Genomic DNA, 24,367 nt, shown 5'->3' with positions numbered 1-24,367 from the left:
CGCTCTTACTGCACTAATTAGCTAAACAAAAGACCTTTTGATTTGGTACAGATAGATGACCTCAAGTGGATGATTCTGGCATCAGAATCATAATGAAATGTCTGGACCTCACTTTTACCCCTGAAGATAGAATCACTTAGAATTAGGAGGCCTGGGTTCTAGTCCTGGCTCTGTAACCAATGAGCATTGTGACCTAAATATGTCATTGAACTTCTCCTGTCTTCCATGTCTCAAATATATTGGGACTAAATGGTTGATCTGGTCCTTCAACTTATATGATTTGGGAAAATATATATAATATTTACATGTTTTTAGTTCTCTTAATAACTAAGTAAATATTCTTATTTAATTCAAGAAAATAATACTTCTAGTTAGAAAGTAAACTTTTGAGGCCGTCCTGAGGATTAAAATATAAATTTGAAAAAACACAATATCAAAACCAGACTTAATGAAATTTAATCTTACTTATTATTCATATAGTACTTTGTAATCTTCCATTACCATTTTATTACATGTACAGAAGCTATGGCTAAAAGTTTCAGTTGATAAAGTTAGGTATATATATATATATATACAGAATTTCTAAAACAGCAAAACCTCCTGTGCTTCAAACTCCAAACTTTCCTACAAAAACAATGTTTTCAGTGATTGTTAATTTTTCCAGGTTGGTCCACAAAAGTCTGCTGAACCTAGAACACAGATGAATTATAATAGTAAAACTCCTGACTACATCATTCATAAGTATTCTTATTGGAAAATATATTCTCTAATTTAGAATGAAAAAAATACTTATCTACATTCATCTTTCTATTCCTTGCAACTTCATCAACTGGATGAATGATAAAAATAGATCCTGTCTCGCAGTATCCACCCCCATCCCAAATGCACCCCACATTCACTCCTATTGCCAGAGCAGAAGCTGGGTGTGGAAGTCAGCAAAGACAGGAATAGGTGTGAGAGAAGACAACGGAATCCCAGGTCGGAGCAGGCTGAAAACTGCCTCCCCAAAAGTGACTTTTGCCTGTGTTCCCCAATAAGGATCCAGACTGTCAATAAATACTTAAAGGTCTAAGAACCATTTTTAGAGGAAACTGGAAATTGTTAGAAGTAAGGATGCTAAGCAGAGGGAAAGCAACATTACATTCCCTTTAGAAAACAGGATTTTTCTCCCATAACTAGAACAAAGGAAGAGTTATTTCTGGAATTGGTAGGTAGGTTGGACTCTACTTAAATTCATTTTCAGGCAGTTCTGTAGTCCTACTCCTATATCTTCTTATAAATCCAGTTACTCTTTATTTACTAAAGCCTTATGCTTTTGGACAGCATTTCTAAATTAAATAGGCAAGTTAGTTTCTAGAACTTAATAGAAACACACATATAGACTGTAAAAACACATCTTAGCTTTTATACCCAACTTTGACATTTTATATACCCTTATTATATTTAAAACTTTTCAAAAATATAGCACCTTGCCCTGGCTAGCTTGGCTCAGTGGATAGAGCGTCAGCCTGCGGACTGAGGGGTCCCGGGTTGATTCCGGCCAAGGGCACATGCCTGGGTTGCGGGCTCGATCCCCAGTGGGGGGTGTACAGGAGGCAGCCAGTCAATGATTCTCTCTCATCATTGATGTTTCTATCTCTCTCTCCTTCTCCCTTCCTCTCTGAAATCAATAAAGAAATACATTAAAAATATATATATAGCATCTTAATAAAAACAGAAAATAATCATATCATTTCTCTATTTAGACATTTCAAATGTTATATTAAAAGTAATAATCTTACCTGAAGCATAAAAGTCAGGATCAAAGTATGCCAGAAGTAGGAAATTGAATACAACCAGCAGAAAGCCAGAAAAAGTTATCAGATTTGGAGCCAGCCAAGTAGGAAATACCTATTATTTTCAAAATAATTAAAATATAATTAAACTAGAGGAATATCTCTGTCCACACACAGCACAACATGCAAATTTAAATTATAATAAAAGCTATAATTTCAAAGATCAATTGCTGTTTCTCTCTCACATTGGTGTTTCTCTTTCTCCCTCTCTCTCTAAAATCAATAAAAACATATTTTTTTAAAAGGTCATATGCAGGAGTTATTTATAATAAAATGCAAACCACAATCTGCAATTGATAGAAGAAAGCACTTCTTTCTTCTTTCTATTCTGTTTTAAACAATTCTATATTTAACAAACATTAGATTTATTTTAGAAAATTTTACAAAATTATGAATTCCAGAGTATAAACTGAGATTTCAACAATGAGATAAATCAAAAGGTATGTGACTAAGGGAAAAGAGATAGGAGGAGAAGTTTCTCTAGCTATCTTGTTAAACTGACAGTTTTAATAAGATATCTATAAAACTTACTAAACAGTTTAAAAATTTAAACTTACTAAAACAAATGCATGCCTATTAATCATCTTACCTTTACTATAGTGTTCCAAAATGGATGCATGACATACAGAGAGAGTGGATTGGTATCCACAGCACTGTACTGTTGAGAAATGTAAGAAAATATTCAGAGTTAATCTTTACATGCTTGCAAACAGAGCAATTTCTTAACTGAAAATAACAGTACAAAAGTAACTTGGAGAATATGTCTATTTACATGATGTCATCAACTGAATAATAAAACTGGAGGAGCAATATAAATGAGGCAAAAACTGTCAAGTACAGCCAGATATTTTTTATTCAACCTTTATAATATCGTGTTTCAACAGAAAAAATCTATACTGCTTATGTGTTCTCACTTACTGTACAGAATCAAGATTGGTGATATGCACACTGTGTGCATTCAAGCATGCTCATACCCCTTCTCACTCAACCTCCTTCATCCCTTGACTTAGAGGAATCTAGTTGTTTTCCACGTGATACCATTACTAGTGTACTTACTATCTGTGTTCCCTTGAGCAAGTTACTTGTCATAGTTTCTTCACCTGTAATATGGGGATAATAACTTTATCCTCAAAGGATTGCCAGGATTAGTTAAGCTAATAATGCACATGAAGTAATTATAGTAGTACCTGGCCCACAGTAAATGTTATATAAGTTATTGAGCTATTTAGTTAAAAAAAAAAGGGAAATTTTAACAAATATTTGTATATAAATATGTAAAACCTTAAAAGTGATGTTGATGACATTCATCAGACACACACATTAGAGTACCTGGCATGTAGAGAGCACTACACTAGGTGTGGGGAAGAAGGAATAATACAAAATCGGTAAGGGACAATTTCCACCTTCAAGAAGTGGGAACATTACCTAATTCATCCAGCCAACATTTAAACAACGCTATACTAGTCACATGTTAGAAAAACGTTTGCCTGTGTTTTGTACTTATGCTTAGTATGTATATAAAGTAAGTAGTAACCATTTTCTTAGGTGCAGAAATAGAATATTGGGGACTAGCTATAGTTTTAAGACATATTAATCATAATTCTTTTTGCCTACTTTTCCATGTAACCTTTGTCTACCCCAATATAAGCAGCTGGCTTATGGGGGGGAGGGGGGCGGTGCAGAGCAGGTTTTCATAGATGACCTGCTGCTCTCCCATACTGCCAGCATTATTGGAATAAACGCTCATATATGATTCAACCTGTCTCTGCTTACTTGGCTCAAGGAGTGACAGGCAGCCTGGGCCCATTGACTGTCTGGTTTCAACTTGAGTGTCTAATTTTTTTTTAATCATAATTAAAGGTCAAAATTTCTTCCTGAAATTTTTATGAATATGCAGAAAATATTTCCTCATCGGTGTTTCAAGACTTAAAAGTATGATGGAAAAAGTAAATAGAAATATTTTTAAATACTGCAAGCAAAGGGAGTCAAATGTTTACTCAACGGACTCCATGTCGAGTGCCTCCACTTCTCCATCCCATTCTGACTGACATGGGGCAATGTGGACAAAAGATCTGAGATAAACAGTGGGAGGAAAATGGCGATAGAGAACACGGTTTGCCACTGCTGGCCAGAGTTAGAAGCTACGCCGTTGCATCCAGGCTCTCAGCAGGAGCCTACTTACCCGAGTATTATCCTGTTCTAACCAAAATCAACTTTCACTTGCATGGTTCTCTACAGTCAACGAGGCTTTTCCACGTAATAGATACCACTACATCTGAACTTCCGCAGAATGAAGGAGTTCCCAACTGACATCAGGCCTGAATTCAAGTCTTCAGACCTGAGGACACGGAACCAATATGAATCCCTAAGGTAGAGGTGGGGAACATCCGGCCCTCGGGCCATATAAGGCCCGGGATAGCATTTGGTCTGGCCCTGTCAAGACATTAGGGGTGAGTTAATTAAATGTTTGACCAAATATAGCAGGCTAATTTTTAAGTTAATTTTGTACGGCCAGTAAATGATGTTATAAATACCCAAATGGCCCTTGGCAGAAAAAAGGTAGCCCCTGGTAAGGGCTACTAATGACAAGGTGGGAAAGTCCTGGCCTCCTCCACTTCACAAAAGTCTGCACCCAGACACACATGATGTAGCCGGCAGGACAGACAAACTGGAAAACCACACATTTCAAGTCCACCATCTACTGCAAAATACAAAAGTTGTAAGAAGTCCAAATCAGAAGAATAGCTAATCACACAAATAGCTAATTCGACACCCACAGTACAATGCACTTAATTCAAATGTTTGCTGAATGAGTCTCATTCAGCAGCTTCCCATAATTTGACTAGATCTAAAAGAAGGTTCCTAACTGGTGGTATTTTGATTTGAAAAGCTCCTCTTTTAAATTCTGAAATTTTAACTCTAAATCTCTGCTTCAGGAAACCAGTTAGAAGTATGGAAAGAATATAAGAACTAAATACAAGAGTTCAGTTTGCCTAAATGGATTTTTTACATTTAATGATAAGCTGATGAGCAAGTATAGCAAGAAAGATTAAGGTAAGATTACAAAAGACAGCAAGCAGAACACTGCTTATTTAGCCTACACACCTGAGTACTTTTTAAGGCCACTTATCACTTGGTATAAACAAAGACATTTGAAACCTTCTTGGGAATCAATGGAGAAAGAATGATTCAAACCTTCCGCGTGCAGAAAAACAAGCAAAATATTAGGTTTTAAAGGTGTTAACTAGATTAGGTTATTTGGTAATACATGCACAATATATTTTTAGTTTTCATTAGAATGATGTTTTGCTCTACACCAAAATACCTATCCTCCTGGTTAGGTATCCTCCTGTGAAGGCCCACTGTGACTTCTTTGGCTCTACAGTCTGCTGGGCCAGACTAAGCTAATGCCTTGGAGAAATGCTTGAGGATCACAGCTTGAGTTTGAGAGAATCTTTCCAAGGCAGAATCTCAGAACCTTATCAAGTTAAGCAGACAAGGGTCTAATTTTTTGTCAAAACAACAGTCCTTCAAATATGTGAAGATAGCTTTCCCTGTCACACCTAACCTACATCTCTTTACCTGGCTTAACATCCCATGTTCCTTTTGCTGCTCCTCTTTGCCATGATTTCAATCTCCTTCATCAGAAGGTATAGTTCCCTAGACTAGAGGTTGAAAAGCATTTTCAGTAAAGGGCCAAATAATAAATATTGTAGGCTTTGCAGGCCGTATGGTCTCTGTAACAGACACTCAACACCGCCACTAAAGCAGGAAAACAGTCACAGAAAATGAGCATGGCTGTATTCAAATAAAACTTTATTCACAAAGCAGGTAGCCTAAGAGTTTTAGTTTGAAACCTGTGCTCTAGACAATCCAATTTGTTGTTAAACCAACACAAAGGTGTGATCCAGGGCAAAAGGAGCATTTCAAGTGGTGCACTGAATAGAACAAGAACAGGACTATAATGCTCTTCTTCCTCAATAACTTATTCCTCTTGATGCTCAACATTATTATTAACTTCCTGTGGCAACAAAATCATACTGCAGACTTGCATACAACTTCCAGTCATCTGAACCCCTCAGGCATTTCTGATACAGACTACTAAGCCTCCTTTCTCTATACTAATAGGAAGTTGACTATTGGAACCTCAGTATAAACTCTACATTTACTATTTTAACATTTCATCTTGATAGATAAACTCAACTCATCTTTCTATCCCTCCAGATCTCTTCAGATTCAGGCTGTTACCCAAGGTAGTAATAATAGCTATGCCTCCCAAAACTCTCAGCATATCTGTCATGCTGATAAAGCCTTCACTAAAGTCTTTGTAAATATGATGATCAAGGTCGAACTTCTAAACATTTCCCTCAAAATTGCTATTACTACATCTAATAATTTTTATTTGGGTATACAATTCTATACTGTCATCTACAGCAATTACTCTACCTGGCCTTCAAGAAAAGATATTCATAAAGTCTTAGTGAAATCCAAAATTACCTTCGATAGCATTTTGTCAAATATTAGTAAGTTTCAAAACATTTTTTACTTCAGTACAAGGAAATAAAGCAGAGTCCATTCTTCATTCATTCATTCATTCATTCACTAAGTCAACAAATATTTTTAATTGAATGCCTGTAATTTTGCCAGGCGCTGCTCTAGGTCACTGGGAAGAGAATGGTGAACAAGACCAAAATGTTTCCTATGTTTATCGAGTCTACAGTCTAGTGTGAAATAGACGGTAAGCAGGAAAACAAGCAATAATCACAAGCTGTGATAAAACTCTGAAGGAAATAAAGAGGGTGTTGTGCATGAAGATAATGGGGCAGGAAGTGTGCCTAACCAGAGCGGTCAGAGAAAGCTTCTCTAAGGAGAGGAGACTGAAGCTGAGTCCTAGAAGATGAGAAGACAGTCAGGTCAGGAATGTATGAGACATGCCCTGGCCAGTGTGGCTTAGTTGGCTGGGCGTCATCCTGTGCCCATAAAGGTTGCTGGTTCGATCCCAGGTCAGGGCACATATCAGGGCTGCAGGCTCAGTCCTGGGTAGGGATGTGCAGGAGGCAGCTGATCGATGTTGCGCTCTCACATGGATGTTTCTCTCTCTCCCTTTCCCTTCCTTTCTCTCTAAAAATCAATAAGCTATTCTTAAAAAAAAAAAGAATGTATAAGGCATAATAATGAGTCAAAGAAGCGAGACACTAAACAGAACATTGTTATAGATTCACTTCACATGAAGTTCAAAACAGACAAAATTAATTTATGACAAAAGAAATCATAAGAGTAGTTTGGTGACAGGGACTAAATGGGGGCCTTCTGAAATACTAGCAATAATTCTGTATCTTGAATGGGGTGGTGGTTACATGGGTAAATACATGTATAAAAATTCATTAAATTATACACTCAAGATCTGTGCATTTCTATATAACTTATACCTAAAAAGAAAAAGAGAGAAAATTCAAAATATACAAAAGTAAGTTTACAGTTGTTCATATGGAAAATAATACAATAATTAATAAATAATACAAGAATAAACTGTGTTTCACGTACTTACAACTGGACACCTACTTTTGCCCACCCCTATGTGGCAGTGTGTGTGCTGGGGGTGGGGAGTCCCAACATATCTTCCAAGCAGAGAGAAGCAAGGAAGAACAATTTGAAGTGAGATTGGAGATGAGGGCAGACACCACCTAGCAGGACTATAGTGAGTTGAATTTTATCTAAGGCCAATGCATGTCCTTACCTATGTCTTTAAAGGATGATTAGTGTATAAAATGGACGGGAAGGGGGCAAAAGTACAAATGAAGTCAGTTAAGACAATGTTATATATAGTACATCAGGCGAGAAACAGCTATGGATTAAAATAGGAGCAGTACAATGACTTCTAAATTACTTCCAAAATATGCTGTGAAGTGCCCACTTTTGTGAAGGGCATTAGAAATGTGAGTCTCCTCTTTAAGAAGGAAATTTGACTCTAATGAAAGAAAAACAGTGGAACCACCCCCTTGAACCTAAAAATGTTTCCTTTATACAGGTAGTACTATACTTTAAATCCCTTCTGTGTACTGATAAGAAAACTGGTATGAACTGACTCACCTTTGCACTACTTTCCCAAGTAATGCTCAACTATCTATAATAGCATATTTTCCTTGCTTTGACTGTCTTCTAATCAATATGAGAATAGGACTCTTACCCTCAAATGGTTTTTAATACATGGCCTGTCTTTACCCATCTGAAATATAAACTTTATAGCTGTACAACATGTTTTAGTCAACTGTGGAAATCCATAAAAGGTAGCTTGAGTATAAGCTAATAATACTTCATAAACTGCACTTGAGATGTAAGCAAACTCAAAATGACATTTCTGATTTTTAAAAATTATTTCCAAACTCTTGAGTGCAAAATTATCTGTGTTGTTAGGAGTAAAAAGCAAGATGGTTCACAGCTAAGTTCATACCAATTTTCCAGACATCTCTAAGATGAAATAAACACATTATCAACCTCTCTTAAGAACTCAGGAGAGAGAAATGTCAAATGTCAACGCTCTCTCTCTTCTTTGCCCCTGCACAATGAAGCGCAGTGTCTGGTAAGGTACTAATAACGTACTGAGGTCAGTCCCTTTCTGAAAGGTCTCATGACTCAACCCTGTGTAGGTTTTAAGTCTTCACAAGGGCAGAATCTATTGTGGCCAACACGTGCTCTCCCGCTCCTGGCTGGAGCAGAGTTCATGCAATGGCATTCCAACCGTCCACGCCAGTCCCTTAAGGCCAAAACATAAAACAAGGGCTCCCAATGATTAAAACTTGTTATTCACTCCACAATTAGTAAGAGCTGCCTTTCACATAGAATGTGGTGTTCACTGGGCACTCTCATACAGAGACAGTTAAGAGAAGAGAAAGCTTCCCAACCTGATCCTTTCTGCTTCTGGCACACGAATGCCTGAATGTTTGAATGAATAAATGCATGAACTACTCTGCATGTCTATTTAAATAGTAGTAGCACAGAATTAATCTTCAGTGATGAGAAGTGTTACTCCCTTCACCCAATCTATTTTTCCCCAGAAACTGGACCACAACAATTTTTCACTTCACAAGGGGAAGTTCCTCTTACTCTTCCCCTATTAATAATGCCATGTTTACATTTGTATCATGTTTCATAGTTTCCAAAAGACAATATCTGTTCTCTTATTTGACATTTTAAGAGAGATAATGTAGATTATTTCTATTTTACAGATGGAGAGATATAAAGTTCAGAGAGTAACAGATGAAGAGATATAAAGTTCAGAGAATAACACAGCTAATAAATAGGAAGATCTAAACTGTAAGTCCTTGCTGAGTCAACTCAGAACATTCCTGTGAAACTGCTCACTGTTTTAAATCAGATTACCCTTTTCTGGCTCAAATACAATCATGGGCTACCTAGATCCACTATACTGAAATCATTATTCCCATAATATCCTTCAATATATATTTTTCTGTCTTTCAATTTGTGGCAGATGCATGTTAAGGTAATTCCCAATGAGTTAAGCCCTTATAACATCCCCTCCCCTTCATGGTTCATTCTCCTTGAGGGCAGAACCTGTGACTTGCTTCTAACAGACAGATTATAGCAAAGATGATGGATGTCACTGCCTTGATTAGGATAAATTACATGGCCAAGGTGAAGAGATATTACTCTCATGATACATCTATATATATAAAAGCCTAAGCAACCTGCCAACCGGCTGGTAGCTATGTACGCACTGACCACCATTGTACTGCAGATGCTCAACGCAGGAGCTACCGAGCTGCGGTGACTGGGCAGCTATGGTTCTCGGATGACGCACCCGGAACCAGAGAGAAGGGAGCCCAATTCCCGATTACGTCACCCAAGAACCACCTTCTCGCAATCCAGGACCCCTTGGGAGATATTGGAGAGCTGGTTTCGGCCTGATCCCTGCAGGCCAGGCCGAGGGACCCCACCAGTGCACAAATCCGTGCACCGGGCCTCTAGTTTCATATATAAGACTCCCATCTTAGCAGTGTAGAGAAGAATCTACAGCTGACCTTGAAGAAGCAAACAGCAATGATGTAAACTGCCTATGGTGAGGGTAATGTGGGAAGGAAAAGCAGGCAGCCTCTAGGAGCCAAGAGCCTCAGCCCTATAATTGGAAAGAACTGAATTCTGCCAACAACCACATGAGCCTGGAGGAGGAACCCCAAGATCTAGATGAGAACACAGTCCTGCTGACACCTTAACTGCAGAGGAGCCACCTAACCAATGCCCAAACTCCTGACCCACAGGAACTGAGAGGTAATAAATGCATGTTGTTTTATGCCACCAAGTCTGTGGTAATTTGTTACCCAGCTATAGAAAGCTAATACACAAGGAAAGCACTTACTGCATTCTCCTTTCGAATAAAAGATATCCTGGGGTTCCCAGCCACAAAAATTAAGACTACCTAATGCTTGAAAACTTATGAACATCAAATACTTTCTTAGTCCTCTACATTCATTTATTGGTTTTATTAACCGGTCTTCTGACTGCAATACAACTGAATACTTCTTTGATGAGATGGCTCTCAAAATGTAGTCGCCAAACTGAATTCAAATTCTTGGGCCCTACACCAGATGTACAGAATCAGATACTCTGGGGGTGGAGCCCAGCAATCGGTCTTTCAACAAACCAGCCAGGTGATCCTGATGCACTCTCAAGCTTAGGGACCACTGGAGACAACCAACACTAAAGACACTCCCGCCACTCCTCAGCAGAAGGATAAGCCACAGCATCAGCTTAGTGGCCAACACTTATACCTCCTTTTGATGACTTTAAATACTGCATTGCCAAGTGAGAGAAGTAGAATAAAATTCAGCTATTACTCACTAATGCTTACTAAATGCAAGGCATTGTGCTAGGAACACTCTACTATGATGTAAAAACTTCAACTCTAAACTTAAAATTAAAAAAGGGGACAGAAATAACAAGTTTCTTAAATTACTTACTAACATGAGACTTGAATAAACTACACCCACAGGAAACATGAATCAGTGGGCAATGAGATCGCATGTCACTGATTATGGTCACTTATATCTGCTAAGACGTCAGGGAGAAGATGGTGGTGAGATAAGAATGGAGAAGAGCTAGAACAATAAGACAAGAACAAACAAGTCATGAAGACAAGCAGGTTTGCTTGCTAGACTTACTGTATAATTTCTAACAAGAGATGAGAAGATACAACAAAAGGAGGACGAGTTCAGTGAAGGAACTTGAAATCCTTACTGAGGAATTTGGATATTAGACTTAAACATGTGGATGGTACTGCAGATTCTTAAATAGGAGAGTGGTATTTGAGAAAATTTATTTATTCTGCCTGTTGAACTATTATACACGGATAAACAGAGGAAGAAATCTGAAGTCAAAGATATCTGTGGGACCCAAACTGGACAGAGACTCCTCAGTTACTCTTCCCATCTGTCCATTAAGTTGGTGTTACTTCCTGGGGTGTGGGAGTGTGTCTATGTTATATGCTATGTCCGCAAGCAGGGAAGCACAAGTGTCACGTGTTATTTTTTATTTACTTAACGCTGTGTTTAGCACTATGTGCCAGGCAATTTATAAATATCAACTCATTCCATTTTGATAATGACCCTGAGGTAGATACTACCCCTTTCACAGATAAGGAAACCTGGTTTACAGAGACTATTACCTGCTCAAGATCACAGAGCTAGTAGTACCTGGGTTCTTTCTAACTTTAGTCCCAAAGCTAATTATTTAATCAAAAGCCTTTTATCTCAATCACAGCTGATAGCAAATGAGATGTTCTCAACACTCGACTAAATGTAAGACATGCAAGCCCACTTGCCCCTACTAATTTAAAACTGGGGGAAGAGAAATCAAACTCAATTCTGTCACTGTATGTCTTCCCCATCTGCAAACATTAGACACAAATTCAATAAAGTTCTTTGCCTAATGTTTATGTATCTTATACAAAATACCCAGTAACTACAAGGCAGAATTTATATTTCATTCTTAGATTTAAGAGGCAGCATAGCCTGAAGACCATGGACTCAGGACCCAGAATGCCTCAGTTCAAATTTCAACTGTGGGAACTTTGAGCAAGTTACTTAAACTCTCTGTGTCTCAGTAAAATAGGGAAAATAATTCCACCTCACAAGGCACTTGTGGGTACAAAATGAGATAATAGATGTAAAGCATATAGTAAATGCTATATAAATGTTTGCTGTCATTATTATTTTATTCTGTATTTATGATCATATTGCTCTTGCCATTGCAACTTTCCTTCACTGAGCCGTCCTTTACTCGGTTTCCCTTCACTTGGCTCGGCCTGTCCCTCACATACCCACCACTTCCTTGTGCCTCTAACTTGCTGTGGTCTTCCTGGTCTCTGTGCCTTAGTTCCCATCAGTCTAATTGGAACACCTTTCCCAACCTCCACAGTCTTTTTCAGCAAAGAAGCTCTTAGAACATTTAAGTACTATAGCAGTTAGAAAAACAAGCCATTGTCAGTGAACTGATATTTCAGAAAGTAGTAAAAGAACCAATTCAAGATGTTTCCTCCAAACAGCACCTAAAAATGTAGTAACCTTCTCCCTACCATTTAACCTCTCTCTGCAGAAGTGTCCTATCCATCCTTCTTTCACTCCGTCTGAAAGACTCTTCTGTCTCTACCAACTGCAAAAATAATTATATGAGACATTTGCAAATCTATATCTAGGACCACAAAAAGGCTTTTTAATCCTTACTAATGTACTTACACATGGGAGAGGCCACTTCCTCAAATCTATTCGAATCAACCAAGGCACAACTAAAGAATTAACTATAGCATATCTAGGTATATGCCATACATCATATGCCATAAAGAACATTATGATACTGTAGTCAGCCTGCAATCATAGTAAGTGAAAAAAATCAAAGGATCAAGAATTTCTCATTTTTCTACTGTGGCTAAGAGCAGGAAGAAAGTGTTCTAATCTTTTAAATCATTACAGAAATATTCCTGTAAAGGAAAGCAAATTACTCACAAATGGTATTCCTTTAGAACATGAAGGTGTGTGTTTTTTTGTTTGTCTTAATTCCAAGTCCACAAACTACACCTTCAAGTGGCCCTAAGAGAAGTGCCCGGTGCAAAAGATTAGTTATCCTGCCAGATTCAGCATCACTTATCATTTAAATTGTTGTTTCTGTAAGGATCAAACTCCCATGAGTCTGATTACTCATGAGATACTAATAATATCTCTACATTGGGCTATCAAGAGAATTAAATTTTTTGACTCAACTATGTTAGGTGCTATTGTTACCAAGGGCACCTTTTCAGAGTTAATGCTTTATAAAATCTTCACCTCAGTGCCTGCCACCTCTATCCAAGTCATCCCACCAGAACCTGAGTCATCCCAGACTCCTCCCCATTATTCATCCTCTGTCCCGCACACCACCACCTCCAGCTAGTCAGTTATCACATTCTGTCAGCTTAAAATCTTAAATCAAGGATCTCAAACTCAAATGTCCATAGGTTTCAGGCAGGTAAATTGAACAAAAGACCTGCATGAGCATACAGATTGGCAGGGAAATGCAAACTGGAGAACAAATACCCTTTTTAAAGAGGACAAGCACTCATCAGCTTCAGGGAATTCTTGACAAGTTCAAGGCCAATGTTGTCCAATAGTCTGGCTTATCAAGAGAAATGGAGATGTGGGTCAATTAACCATATCTGCTGGGGCAAATGCAGGGGTTAGGTAAACCAGCTGTGACCTCCATCTTTAGAATCCCCAAAACTCCTTTTGGATCCCCACTGCTCAGTTTCTTACCTCGTTTTATTCAGGAGGATCCTAAGAGGTCTGCCTCCAGGTCACCCTCACCTCCACTCCACCTCCGTACGTTCATTTTTTATAAGCTGCCAAGGTGAGCTTCCTAATATTAAAATCTGATCCTGTTCAAAATTCTTAAGTGGCTCCCTAAAACCTACAGCACTACAATATACCCAACAATTACCTGAGGTATTTGTTTAACATGCAGATAACGGCAATCTATCTCATCTGAATTTCCCAAAGTGGACCTAGGAATCTGCTATTAAAGACATTTTCCGCCCTAACCGGTTTGGCTAAATGGATAGTCGGCCTGCAGACTGATGGGTCCCAGGTTCGATTCCGGTCAAGGGCATGTACCTTGGTTGCGGGCACATCCCTAGTAGAGAGTGTGTAGGAGGCAGCTGAATCGATGTTTCTAACTCTCTATCCCTCTCCATCTCCATTCCTCTTTGCAAAAAAATCAATAAAATATATTTTTTTTAAAACACATTTTCCCACTCTAGCCAATGTGGCTCAGCAAGTTGTGGGCTCAATGCCCAGTAGAGAGCCTGCAGGGGCAGCTGAACGATGTTTCTCTCTCTTACACTCTTTTCCTCTCTAAAATCAATAAAAACATATTTTAAATTTTTTTTTACCCCATGGGATTCTGACGCCAACAGTCCTTGGACCATAGAAACACTGATCTACAGGATAAAATCCAGAAGACCTTGACATCAAATCCTCCTCCCTCCTCCTCTGACAGTGTCCGCCTCCCTCTCCAGTCTCATCTCCTGCCACTTCACCATTATGCCTAACATCTAGCCTCTCTTGTGGTTCCCAGAAAATACTCTCAGGCCTCTAGCCCTTGGCTCTCCATTGCGGCCTTGGACTGCGAAGCCTTTTCTCCCCTCTTTACCTGGCATTACTGGGGCCTACTCAGCCTTCATCTTTCTAGACTGAGCTCAGTGTTCCTCTCCTTCCCTTCTCTGAAGCCTTCCTCAGCTCCACCCCTCACTCCCAGGAGCTGCTTCCTTCTCCTCTCCCATAGCAGCCTGAACTTACCGAACTTAATTTATTAATTATTTATAGCTATTTACTTGTCTATATGCCACCAAACTAGGTCCCTTAAAGGCAGAATTTTCGCCTAGCTTAACTTTCGCCGCCCCAAATGCACTGCCTGACAGACTGAGCCCTCAATAAATGCTTATTGAATAAAAAAAATATATTAAATTGTATGAACCAGTAAGAGTGAAGACCAGATTCTAGTTCTTTAGCATTACTATTGAGATGCAGTCTCTCCTTACAACCTTAATTGTAATATAATTAATTCACAATAGTCATGATTCCTATAATCAAGTTTTATTATTGACATCCAAATTAATTAACTACAATAATAGCAGAACCAACTCATCACATTATATTCCTAAGACTAAACAAGATATTTCACAGAACAGCACTTCCTCTGAAGCAAAATGATACAATTTGAAGGAAAACAAGCGATACAATTTGAAACTAGCTGCTACACTATCAATTAAAACTATGTCTTCCCTAGGTCAGATCAGGTAAATCACATAGAAGTTTCTCCCTTAGATAAATGGGAAAATCCTTCAACTACAATACCTGTCTAAAGAATAGGTAGAAGAGAAGAATGATAAGCATCGTGAGGGTAAAACCCCTCAACATAATTGTCTGAAGGAACATTTGTAACAGAGAACAATGATGGTTAAACCCGTTATAGGCAGTTAGACAAGAGCAGAGCCAAGGACAATTGGCAAGGTACAGAAACTCACCAGGGCAGAAAGCCCTGGATGCCTAGCAAGGGGCAAACTGGGAAAACAAGAACCTCCCACCCCAGGGTAACCTTTCTTCCCCTAGTGCAGTGGTCAGCAAACCGAGGCTCGAGAGCCACATGCGGCTCACAAGCCGCCGTCTGCCGCTCTGTTGACTAATGAGTTTGCCGACCACTGCCCTAGTGTATCACTCACTGGCCATGCGGTTTGGACCCCCTGGCTTCTCCTTGATAAAGGAGAATATACTCGGCTTCAGTCGTATTCCAGCCCCAGGCCCAGAAAAGCAGCAAAACCAGACAAGTTGCACAATGGCTGCCTCAGAACCAGGTGTATTAACTAATGTCCCCCTGGCCTGTGATGACCAGTCAGTGGGGACCATGACCCTGAAAGCACACACTTAGAACGCTGATGAATATTCTATTGAGACCCTCCCCTGACACCTCCCTTTAAGATTTCCACCAGCAAGGGAGAGAGAAATAAGCTCAAGATGAAGGACCCTGGGAGCAGGCTCTGTAACTTTTCTCCAGGGTGGGGAACGTCAGATCCCTGGGCCCTCGGGCCACATAAGGCTCTAGAAATCATTTGGTCTGGCCCTGCCAAGACATTGGGGGTGAGTTAATTAAATGTCTGACCAAATATAGCAGGCTAATTTTTAGGTTGATAATGTAGTGTGGCCAATGAATGTTATAAATATCCAAATGGCCGTTGGCAGAAAAAAAGGTTCCCCACCCGTGATGCCCTTCCTTGTTTCACTGCCCTAAGTACGTATATTTTTTGCAGCAGCCAATAAATTCTGGCTTGCTTTGCTGCACTTTGCCTTCTGACTGAAATCTTTCCTCCAAGAAGACGAGAACTGAGGTCTCCTCATCTCCCCAGGAACACCCTGACATTTACACATTCAAAATACAAGTCTCCTTCCGACATCCAGGAGATGCACAGCTCCCTTTTACCGCCTTCCGCAATGGCTTCTATTCTTTCACACTTCCATTCCTTCAATAAATATGTGGAGAGCCCATTCTGTTCATGTGCTAGACCTTGGTCATGTTGAAGGAGACAGCTATAGGCCCTGCCCTCCCAGAGCGCATATCCTAAAAGAGAAGGCAGACACTAATTATTTAACTGCTTAATAAATCTGTGGTAACACAACAGAGAGCACAGAATCCATCCATGCTTTCTTCTGTACTGAAAATGAATTGTCTTACAGTCCCAGATTCCAGAAACCCAATGACCACTCAGCGTGTGCACACCTCTCGGCAGTTATTCTGAGTAACTGCCAGGTTTCCAGCTGTAGCTCTCAGATGTACCTCCAGGGAAGATACATTAAACTAGTTTAAAAGTAATTTTTCCACCAGCTGCTTTTATAGTATCAATTTTTCTCTACATCTCTTTGCTCTAATATACAGGGTCACATCAGAGGATAAAATCTCTTTTGAGTATTTTAAGTCTTGACCCATTTATGGGTAAAGCTCTTTTCATTCAGCAAGCACTTATAAATGACTTACTATCAAAGACCACACAAAGGGAATGTGTGATCTTCAGGAATTAAAGGTCTCTAGGTGTGATTCACATTCCAGTAATGACCACACAGATTTCTCCTTTGGACACCCTTGGATTCATACTTTTTAAAATGAACATAGTACTGTCCTAGCCAGTTCGGCCTGTGGACTGAAGGGTCCCAGGTTCGATTCCAATCAAGGGCATATGCCCCAGTTGCCAGCTCAAGCCCCAGTTGCCAGCTCAATCCCCAGTGGGGGACCTGCAGGAGGCAGCCAACCAATAATTCTCTCTCATCGTTGATGTTTCTCTCTCTCTCTTTCTCTCCCTTCCTCTCTGAAATCAATAAAAATATACTTAAAGATAAAATAAAATGAACACAGTACTGAGTAAAGAACCCTCCACTAGGAGAAATAAATTTATGTCCTCCCCCTTTTTTATAAAAGAAGCCTCATTATAAATAAAATAACACTAGCAAACTACATTTTAGTAAACATTGGATGCTTGCTTAATTGACCTTTGTTTTCCAGGATGACAGGAAATCTGCTGTCAGGCTCAGGAAGTGAGTCAGATAAGGGAAGGGGGGAAATAGGAACAGAGGAGCACACTAACATTTTCTGTAAATGAGGACCCTCTTTAGTGGAAAATATCAATCTAGAGAAGACTGTTTATAAGAAAAGACAGAGTCCCTGTTACAGACATTGCTGCAAATGAGACAGCTCTTCTATGGGCACTGACCGAGAACGAGAGATCCTAGTAAAGAAGAAAAAGTTTCTTATGTCAATATTTACAATGAAAAACAGATTACAGAAAGGGAGTACAGCTTAAAGGAAACAGGAGGTTACCTGGGTTAATAACACCCATTAATGACAACTGGAAGCCCTAGCCTGGGTTACCAAGGCTCTGGAACTTCTTTTTACTTAAAATTTTAAGACAAGTCAGCAGCACTGCAGTTCAAAATGGTAATGGCACTATATTGCTTGAAGGCCGAGGAATATACCATGTGACCTTCTGAGATCCCTTACAGTATTCCCAATTCCAGTTAAGACACAATCCACTATGACTTTTTCAGTTATTCATTCATTCCACAAATGTTTATTGGGTGCCTAGTCAGCACAGTGGCACAGTGCCCAGGTCATGGTGGTCCATAAGACAAGTCTAACTCCTTGGGCATTACATTCTAATGGGGAGATACAGCAAAGAGCTAATTCCATAAAGAAGCAGCGGGTACCGAGCACAGGTAAGGGGAAAGCAATAATTAGGGAATGCTTCTCTGAAGAATTAACATTTAAGATATGAAGATGCACATAAATAGGGCAGGAAGCTACATTCCTGGCAGACATAACAGCATTAAAGATCTGGAAAAAAGGTGTGTGTGGGGGGGGAGGGGAGAGTAGGCAGGCCCTACTAAGGCTGGGAGGGGGAATGAGCGGCATGATGTAAAGCTGGACATAGACTATTCAGAACCATGGAGACCATGTTAGGGATTTTTGGACTTCATTCCAAGAGCAATGGAAAGACGGTGGAGGGTTTTAAGCAAAGAAATGCTGTGACTAGATTTTTTTTTTTAAATCACTATGAAACATAGAAAAAGAATTGGAAGGATAAAGTGAATATAGAAGGGCAACAAAATAAAGTAGTATTGGATTATAACCCAAAGTATAAATTAAATACCCATGAACTCACACTGATATAAATAAATGATTGAATAAATAAATATGCATAGGGAAGACAAATCCTCCATGCACAATTCCAAATAAATTTTTCTCTGCCCTCAAGGGGTAGAACATAACTCTCCATTCCTGGAGAGTGTGGGCTGTGCACAGTAACGACCTTCCAAAGACAGTCACTTTAGGAGGAGAAACCTAACCAACACTACCTAAGCCAGGGGATCGACGTCAGTATCAACGGGGATAAGTCATGTTGATAGCATGTACTTTTTAAATTTATTTATTTTAGAGAGAGGGAAGGAGGGAAGGAGGGAGTGAGGGAGGGAGGAGGAAGAGAGGGGGAGAGGAAAGAAGGGGGGGAGAGGGAAGAAGGGGGGGAGAGAGGGAGAGAAAGAGAGAGAAAGAGAGAGAAACATCGACTTGTTGTTCCACTTATTTATGCATTCACTAGTTGACTCTTATAGTTTGTGCCCTGACCAGGGATTGAACCCACAACCTTGACATATCTGGACAACACCCTAAATGAACTATCCAGCCAGGGCTAACAGCATATCCTCTTCATACGATACAATGAGCCATCCTCCGAAAAACTCATAACCCTCATCTAATCATGAGAAAAACATCAGGCAAGTCCCAACTGAGGGACGTTCTACAAAACACCTGACCAGAGCTTCTCAAAAACTATCAAGGTTGTGAAAAACAAAAGTCTGAGAAATTGTGTACAGCCAAGAGGAGCCTGAGGAGACAGGATGCTTAAATGTAATGTGGTGTCCTGGATGAGATCCTGGGACCCAAAAAAGGGGGGCATTAGGTTAAAAAACTAAGGAAATCTGAATACAGTGTGGGCTTCAGTTAATAATGTATAAATATTGGTTTATTAATTGTGACTAATGCACCATACCAATGTAAAATGTTAGTAATAAGGAAAACTGGGTGTAGAATATACAGAAACTCTGTACAATCTTCTGAAAAATCTATAGTAAAATATTCTAAAATTATTCTAAAATAAAAACATTACTACTAAATAAACAAACGAACGAACACATTACTTAAAGTGTTTGTGGGGAGGGTGGTAATGGAACTAGTCTTCCAGTCTAGGCTTAAAAAAATGAAAGAACATCTGGTGATTCACTGGCTGGTGGGTGGGGTAGAGGAACCAGGATGAAAGGTTACTGCCAGATTTCACGCCGGGACGACGTGACGGACAGAGGAGTTATTCACTGGTAAAGGAGCACTGACCCTGAACCAGATGTGGGGGGAAATGAAGCATTTACTCGAGGCCCCTGAGGTGCCAGGAGCCTTTCAAATTCTTACCATCGTTCTGCACGGTAGGCACGTTATTTGGCCCAAAGCCAAGTTAATCTATGGCCGTGGATCTGGGTCTCAGGTTTGGTTTCGGGTTCCCATGTACCCCAAAGCCCGCGCTCTTTCCACACAGTTCCTTCCTGCGTGCACTGGCCCCATCCGCAGCCCAGGCGCCACCAGCCTCTGCAGCGCGGCCTCAGCAGTCACTCCCTCCCCGGGCCTATCTGCCAAAGGACCATCCCCATCTACTGAAGTTGTACCCGAGAAAAGGCGGGGAGAAACGTCATTACAGTGAACACAATTAAGATCCCCACCGACGGCATCACTTCCCCGGGGGGAGCTAAAAAAAAATAATAATGATGATGATGAAGTAAAGAAGCGAAGGGGATTCTCTGGTTCTCCCCTCGTCGAGCGGTCTCCGAAGGCGAGGGCGATCGGGGAGGGTGCCGAGTCCGGGCGGCGAGCCTAGGGGGGTCGGTCCCACGCACGCCGACCCCCAAAGCCCCAGGACTCCACGGGACCCCCGGAGAAAACGCCCGCCAGCCCGCCCTGGGCCACGCGGCACAAGGTGACACGGACCGTGCCGCTCCTCCGCCGCCTGGGAGAGGCCGGGACGAGGAGGAACAGGGGTGCCCGCGGGGCCCGCGCTAACCTTGTACTTATCAAAGCCAGCCAGCTGCTCCGAGCTCACGTATTCGTAACCAGCCATGGCGACCCCGACACGGAGCGGCCACTCGCGCTGCGGCTGCGACGCTTCACCACGCAGTGCGAAAGCACCGGCCCCGGCTCGGCAGGGATGGGGAGAGCCGGGCTGGTGGTAGTGGTAAAAGGAGCCGAGCTCCGCCCACCACGCATGCGTATCCGCCCCGGCCACTCTGCCACCTCCCGGCACGCAAGCGCAGTCCTCACTTCTCCCCGCCCGCCGAGGGAGGGTTGCTAGCCGGCTCACGCGGTCCGCCCCTCACACCGGCGAGGTCCAATCAGCGTGAAGAGCGTAACGCGAAGTCCCGCCTACCAGGTCTCCTCATCACTTCATTCGCTAGCGTCAAAATTGGTGAGCTGAGTTGAGGAGGGAGGGGGGGTGAAAGGTCACTTCCCGAGGGGCTTTGCCCCTCGCCCGTGGTTGAGGGCGGCGATGGTGGTACCCAGCCTGCGTGAAGCTTTGGGCTGCCTTTTTAATCTTGCGGATGGAGTGAATGCATGCGAGCTAGCTCAGCAGTATCTCAGGGAAAAGGGTTTTGTCCCCTCCAGTCGTAAAAGAGCAGAAGTAAAGCCAGAAAAAGGATGGTGCCTGGCGTGCTTCCAGCTCCTGGCATTTTTTTTTTTTGGGGGGGGGGGAGGAGGGAAGGGGTGACTTGACGTAGAGAAGCTGGTGACAGGCTTCTTGCAGTCGGTAAAGGGGCGTGAGAGCACTGGAGACAAAGCCCGCAGGTCAGCGTTCTGAACCTTGGACCGCCTCGCCCCTCTGCTCTACCAAAGTGCTCCAAATCCAGAAAGGTAATGTCTCCCAACCAGAAGGAAAGCATTGCTCTCTGAGTCTCTAGGGCTCCTCAAGTACGCCTGAAAGAAGTGTGTTTGCATCACTGGAGCCAGTTAATTATAGAAAGAAAACTAGATCGATGGCTAGTGCACCAATCTAATAACATTGAAGAATAGTAATGCAATCAAAATTCAGATGACCTAACCCAGGATTATTACAGGTATGCCCCACTTCTCAAAAGTTCCAATTAGTACGTTTTGCTTTTAGGAAAGTCCTACATTAGTCCAGCAGGTCCTCAAGTAATACCGTTTTCATTCATTGTGCTTAGTTATAACTGGACAAAAAAGGGGGCCCCAGAGTAAACTTGAGAAGCTCAGGGGAGGTCTGTGTGGCGGGCCTTACAAACTCAGATGGGAAGGAACCACATAGATGGTCTGTGGCTAAAAGCAGGTCATGGCAGGTAGTCCCATCCTAGGCCTGTAGCTTCCTTGACAAAGGTCAACCTTCAGTGAGCCGGTCTACAATCTTTTTTGCATCTAAGGTAATAAACCTTTGAAATATCAGACTTCTCCTTTTCCAGGCCTTTCAAAGCACACCCACTGCACCAGAGCAAGAGATCACAGAACCCTTCCTTGTTACCTTCTTCCCCGAATGCCATCTCCGTATGCTGTGAATGGTAGTTACTAACTATCCTGTACCCACCAATGTAAAAGATGTGTCTCTCCATTTTACTTTTTATCCAATCCCAGAGATTTCCCCACTTTGCTTTCTCCCATCCCCTCAATCTAACACAAATGGATTTCATGTAACCGTCCGCACACCTCCTCCTTTGATACTAATGTATAAAATAGGCTGCAAACCTGCCATTCTCCAGAGCATTTTCTCAATCCATTGAGATTTTGCTTCCTGGCAGTTGTCATCAGTTTGGTTCAAATAAACTCATAAAAGTTCTCCACAGATTTGGACATTTCTTATTTCTACATACTAGTCTTGATGAGATGTCGTTGGAACTTAACTCTTGTATACATCAATTAGTCTATGGTAAAATTATATTTCAGTTTTACATGTTATTTGGTATGATTTGGTTATTTCAGGAATCTGGGAATGCTTAAGAATTTTTCCATATAGATTCATGGTGATTGGTTTTTGGCTTTACACCATTGTATCTTATGACAGTTTTCATAGGAATGCTCTACTTTCGGGTAACGGGAAAACCTGTAATCCCACAGCTCAGAGTGGTCAGCCAACATGAAAGGAGGTCTTGAATATTGAACGCCATTATCTAAGGGAGCCTCTAGATCTCTCTGGGCTTCTGAAAGAAGGATAGTTATCTTGAGATCTCTTGTGTTCCTTTCATTCATTCATTCAACAGATTCCTCTTGGGGGCTCAATATATGCCAAATATATTATTATTTCTGCATGTCTTGTCTTCCCTTCTAAAGTATAAGAGTCTTACAAAGTAAGAGATATAATACCTGATGTAAACGTCAGCAAGTTACTTATATTGGATTTCTTTTTCTGGTTTGACATGAGAATAGGAATAGAAAAGGCTAAAGGGATCATTTGAGAAGTAATCCCTGGAAGTAGCCACCAGCCAGTCCCCTCTTGAATACAGTAGGCAGGTAATCAGCAGAAAGTGAAATTCAAAATAAAGAATGAAGGCATTAAGATGGACTATAGAGCCCAAATTGCTACAAAGGAATAGCGCTTGTAAATAAGAATATAGGTTAAAGCCAAAGAAGAATAAAGTAGGATAAAGCACGTGTTACAGGTAATTTTTATTTTTTTACTTTTATTTTTATTCTATTTTTTTGTTAATCCTCACTTGATATTTTCCCATTGATTTTTAGGGAAAGTAAAAGAGAGCGGGAAAGACGGAGAGAAATATCGATGTGAAAGAAACACATTGATTGGTTGCCTCCTGCATAGGGCCCAGGCCGGAGAGGATCCTGCAACCAAGGTATGTGCCCTTGGTCAGAATCAAACCCGGGACCCTTTGGTCCGCAGGCCGACGCTCGATAGTGGATACACTGAACCTAATCAGCTAAAAAACAGGCAATTTTTTTTAAGACCCCATCTCTTGTATAAGTGCTTTAAATTTTATATGTGCTAGAAGTAAAAACTTTTCTTTTAGAAATGAAGGCCTAAATGTGCATCTCATGAAAGAAGACACCTTTGTGTCTGGGGTCCCTGACAGCCACGCCAGTGCTGCCACTGCCCCCGTTCTGAGGAGGAATTGCTCCCAAAAGGTAACCAAAAAGACAGGGAGGAGCTGGAAGAGAATGACGGGAACTACATGAGACCCTGTAGGACAGACCATGGAGTCTGGCAGAGATGTTCCCCGAGAGAGCCAGGTTCAAGGCCAGAGCTACTTTTGACTTCTTCTTTGTGACTTAAAAAATGCACAGCCTGCCCAGCCGGTGTGGTTCAGTGGTTGAGCGTTGACCTATGAACGAACCATCAGGTCATGGTTTGACTCCAGTCACGGGCACATGCCCAAGTTGCAGGCTCAATCCCCAGTGTGGAGCATGCAGGAGGCAGCCAATCAATGATTCTCTCTCGTTGTTTCTATCTCTCCCCCTCCTTTCCTCTCTGAAATCAATAAAAATATATTTTTTTAAATGCACAGCTTTCAGAAGACCCACCCCCCTCAGTCTCTCATTACAGGGTAGGAACTATTGCCATTGGGAGAGACGTACCCCGACCATTAACAACGGTTTGGTTTTTATTTTAATGGAGATGTTGGGGAGGGACATGCACATGATGTGAAACTGAGCAAACACATGACAGCTATAGGGTAAAGCAGCCAGGGTGCATTCCCGTGTGTGTTGGAGAGGATGGGGGGCCCACAGCAGTGTCAACCACAGGGTGGGACTGTGGGGAACAGGGCAGGAGCTCATTTCCTCTGTGCATTTTGGCTGTCAGACCTGTGTATGTGTGCTAAAAGTGGCTAAATGAAAATAATAGAAAAAATAATCAGCACTCACTTTTTTGTTTTTAAATATTAAAATGATTC

The 24,367-nt window shown here is 41.1% G+C and overlaps 1 protein-coding gene across 1 annotated transcript in view; it reads right to left on the bottom strand.

The window, feature by feature from the left end:
• SELENOI (selenoprotein I) overlaps positions 1 to 20,682 on the bottom strand; it is a 45,681-nt gene extending 24,999 nt beyond the window's left edge. Inside the window, exons 1-3 of the mRNA XM_079792012.1 lie at positions 20,524 to 20,682; positions 2,425 to 2,493; positions 1,782 to 1,890 (exon numbers count right to left, since the gene is read on the bottom strand). Of these exons, the coding sequence (XP_079648138.1) occupies positions 1,782 to 1,890; positions 2,425 to 2,493; positions 20,524 to 20,580 (235 nt within the window). The 5' untranslated portion in view covers positions 20,581 to 20,682. The remainder of the gene's footprint in view (positions 1 to 1,781; positions 1,891 to 2,424; positions 2,494 to 20,523) is intronic.
• Between the last annotated feature and the right edge of the window lie 3,685 nt (positions 20,683 to 24,367).

Source organism: Cnephaeus nilssonii (genome assembly GCF_951640355.1).
Source record: "Cnephaeus nilssonii genome assembly, chromosome: 15".
NCBI classification, from domain to species: Eukaryota; Metazoa; Chordata; class Mammalia; order Chiroptera; family Vespertilionidae; genus Cnephaeus; species Cnephaeus nilssonii.
The sequence above is the reverse complement of the archived record's forward strand: the minus strand, read 5'-3'. Positions and strand labels throughout refer to the sequence as shown.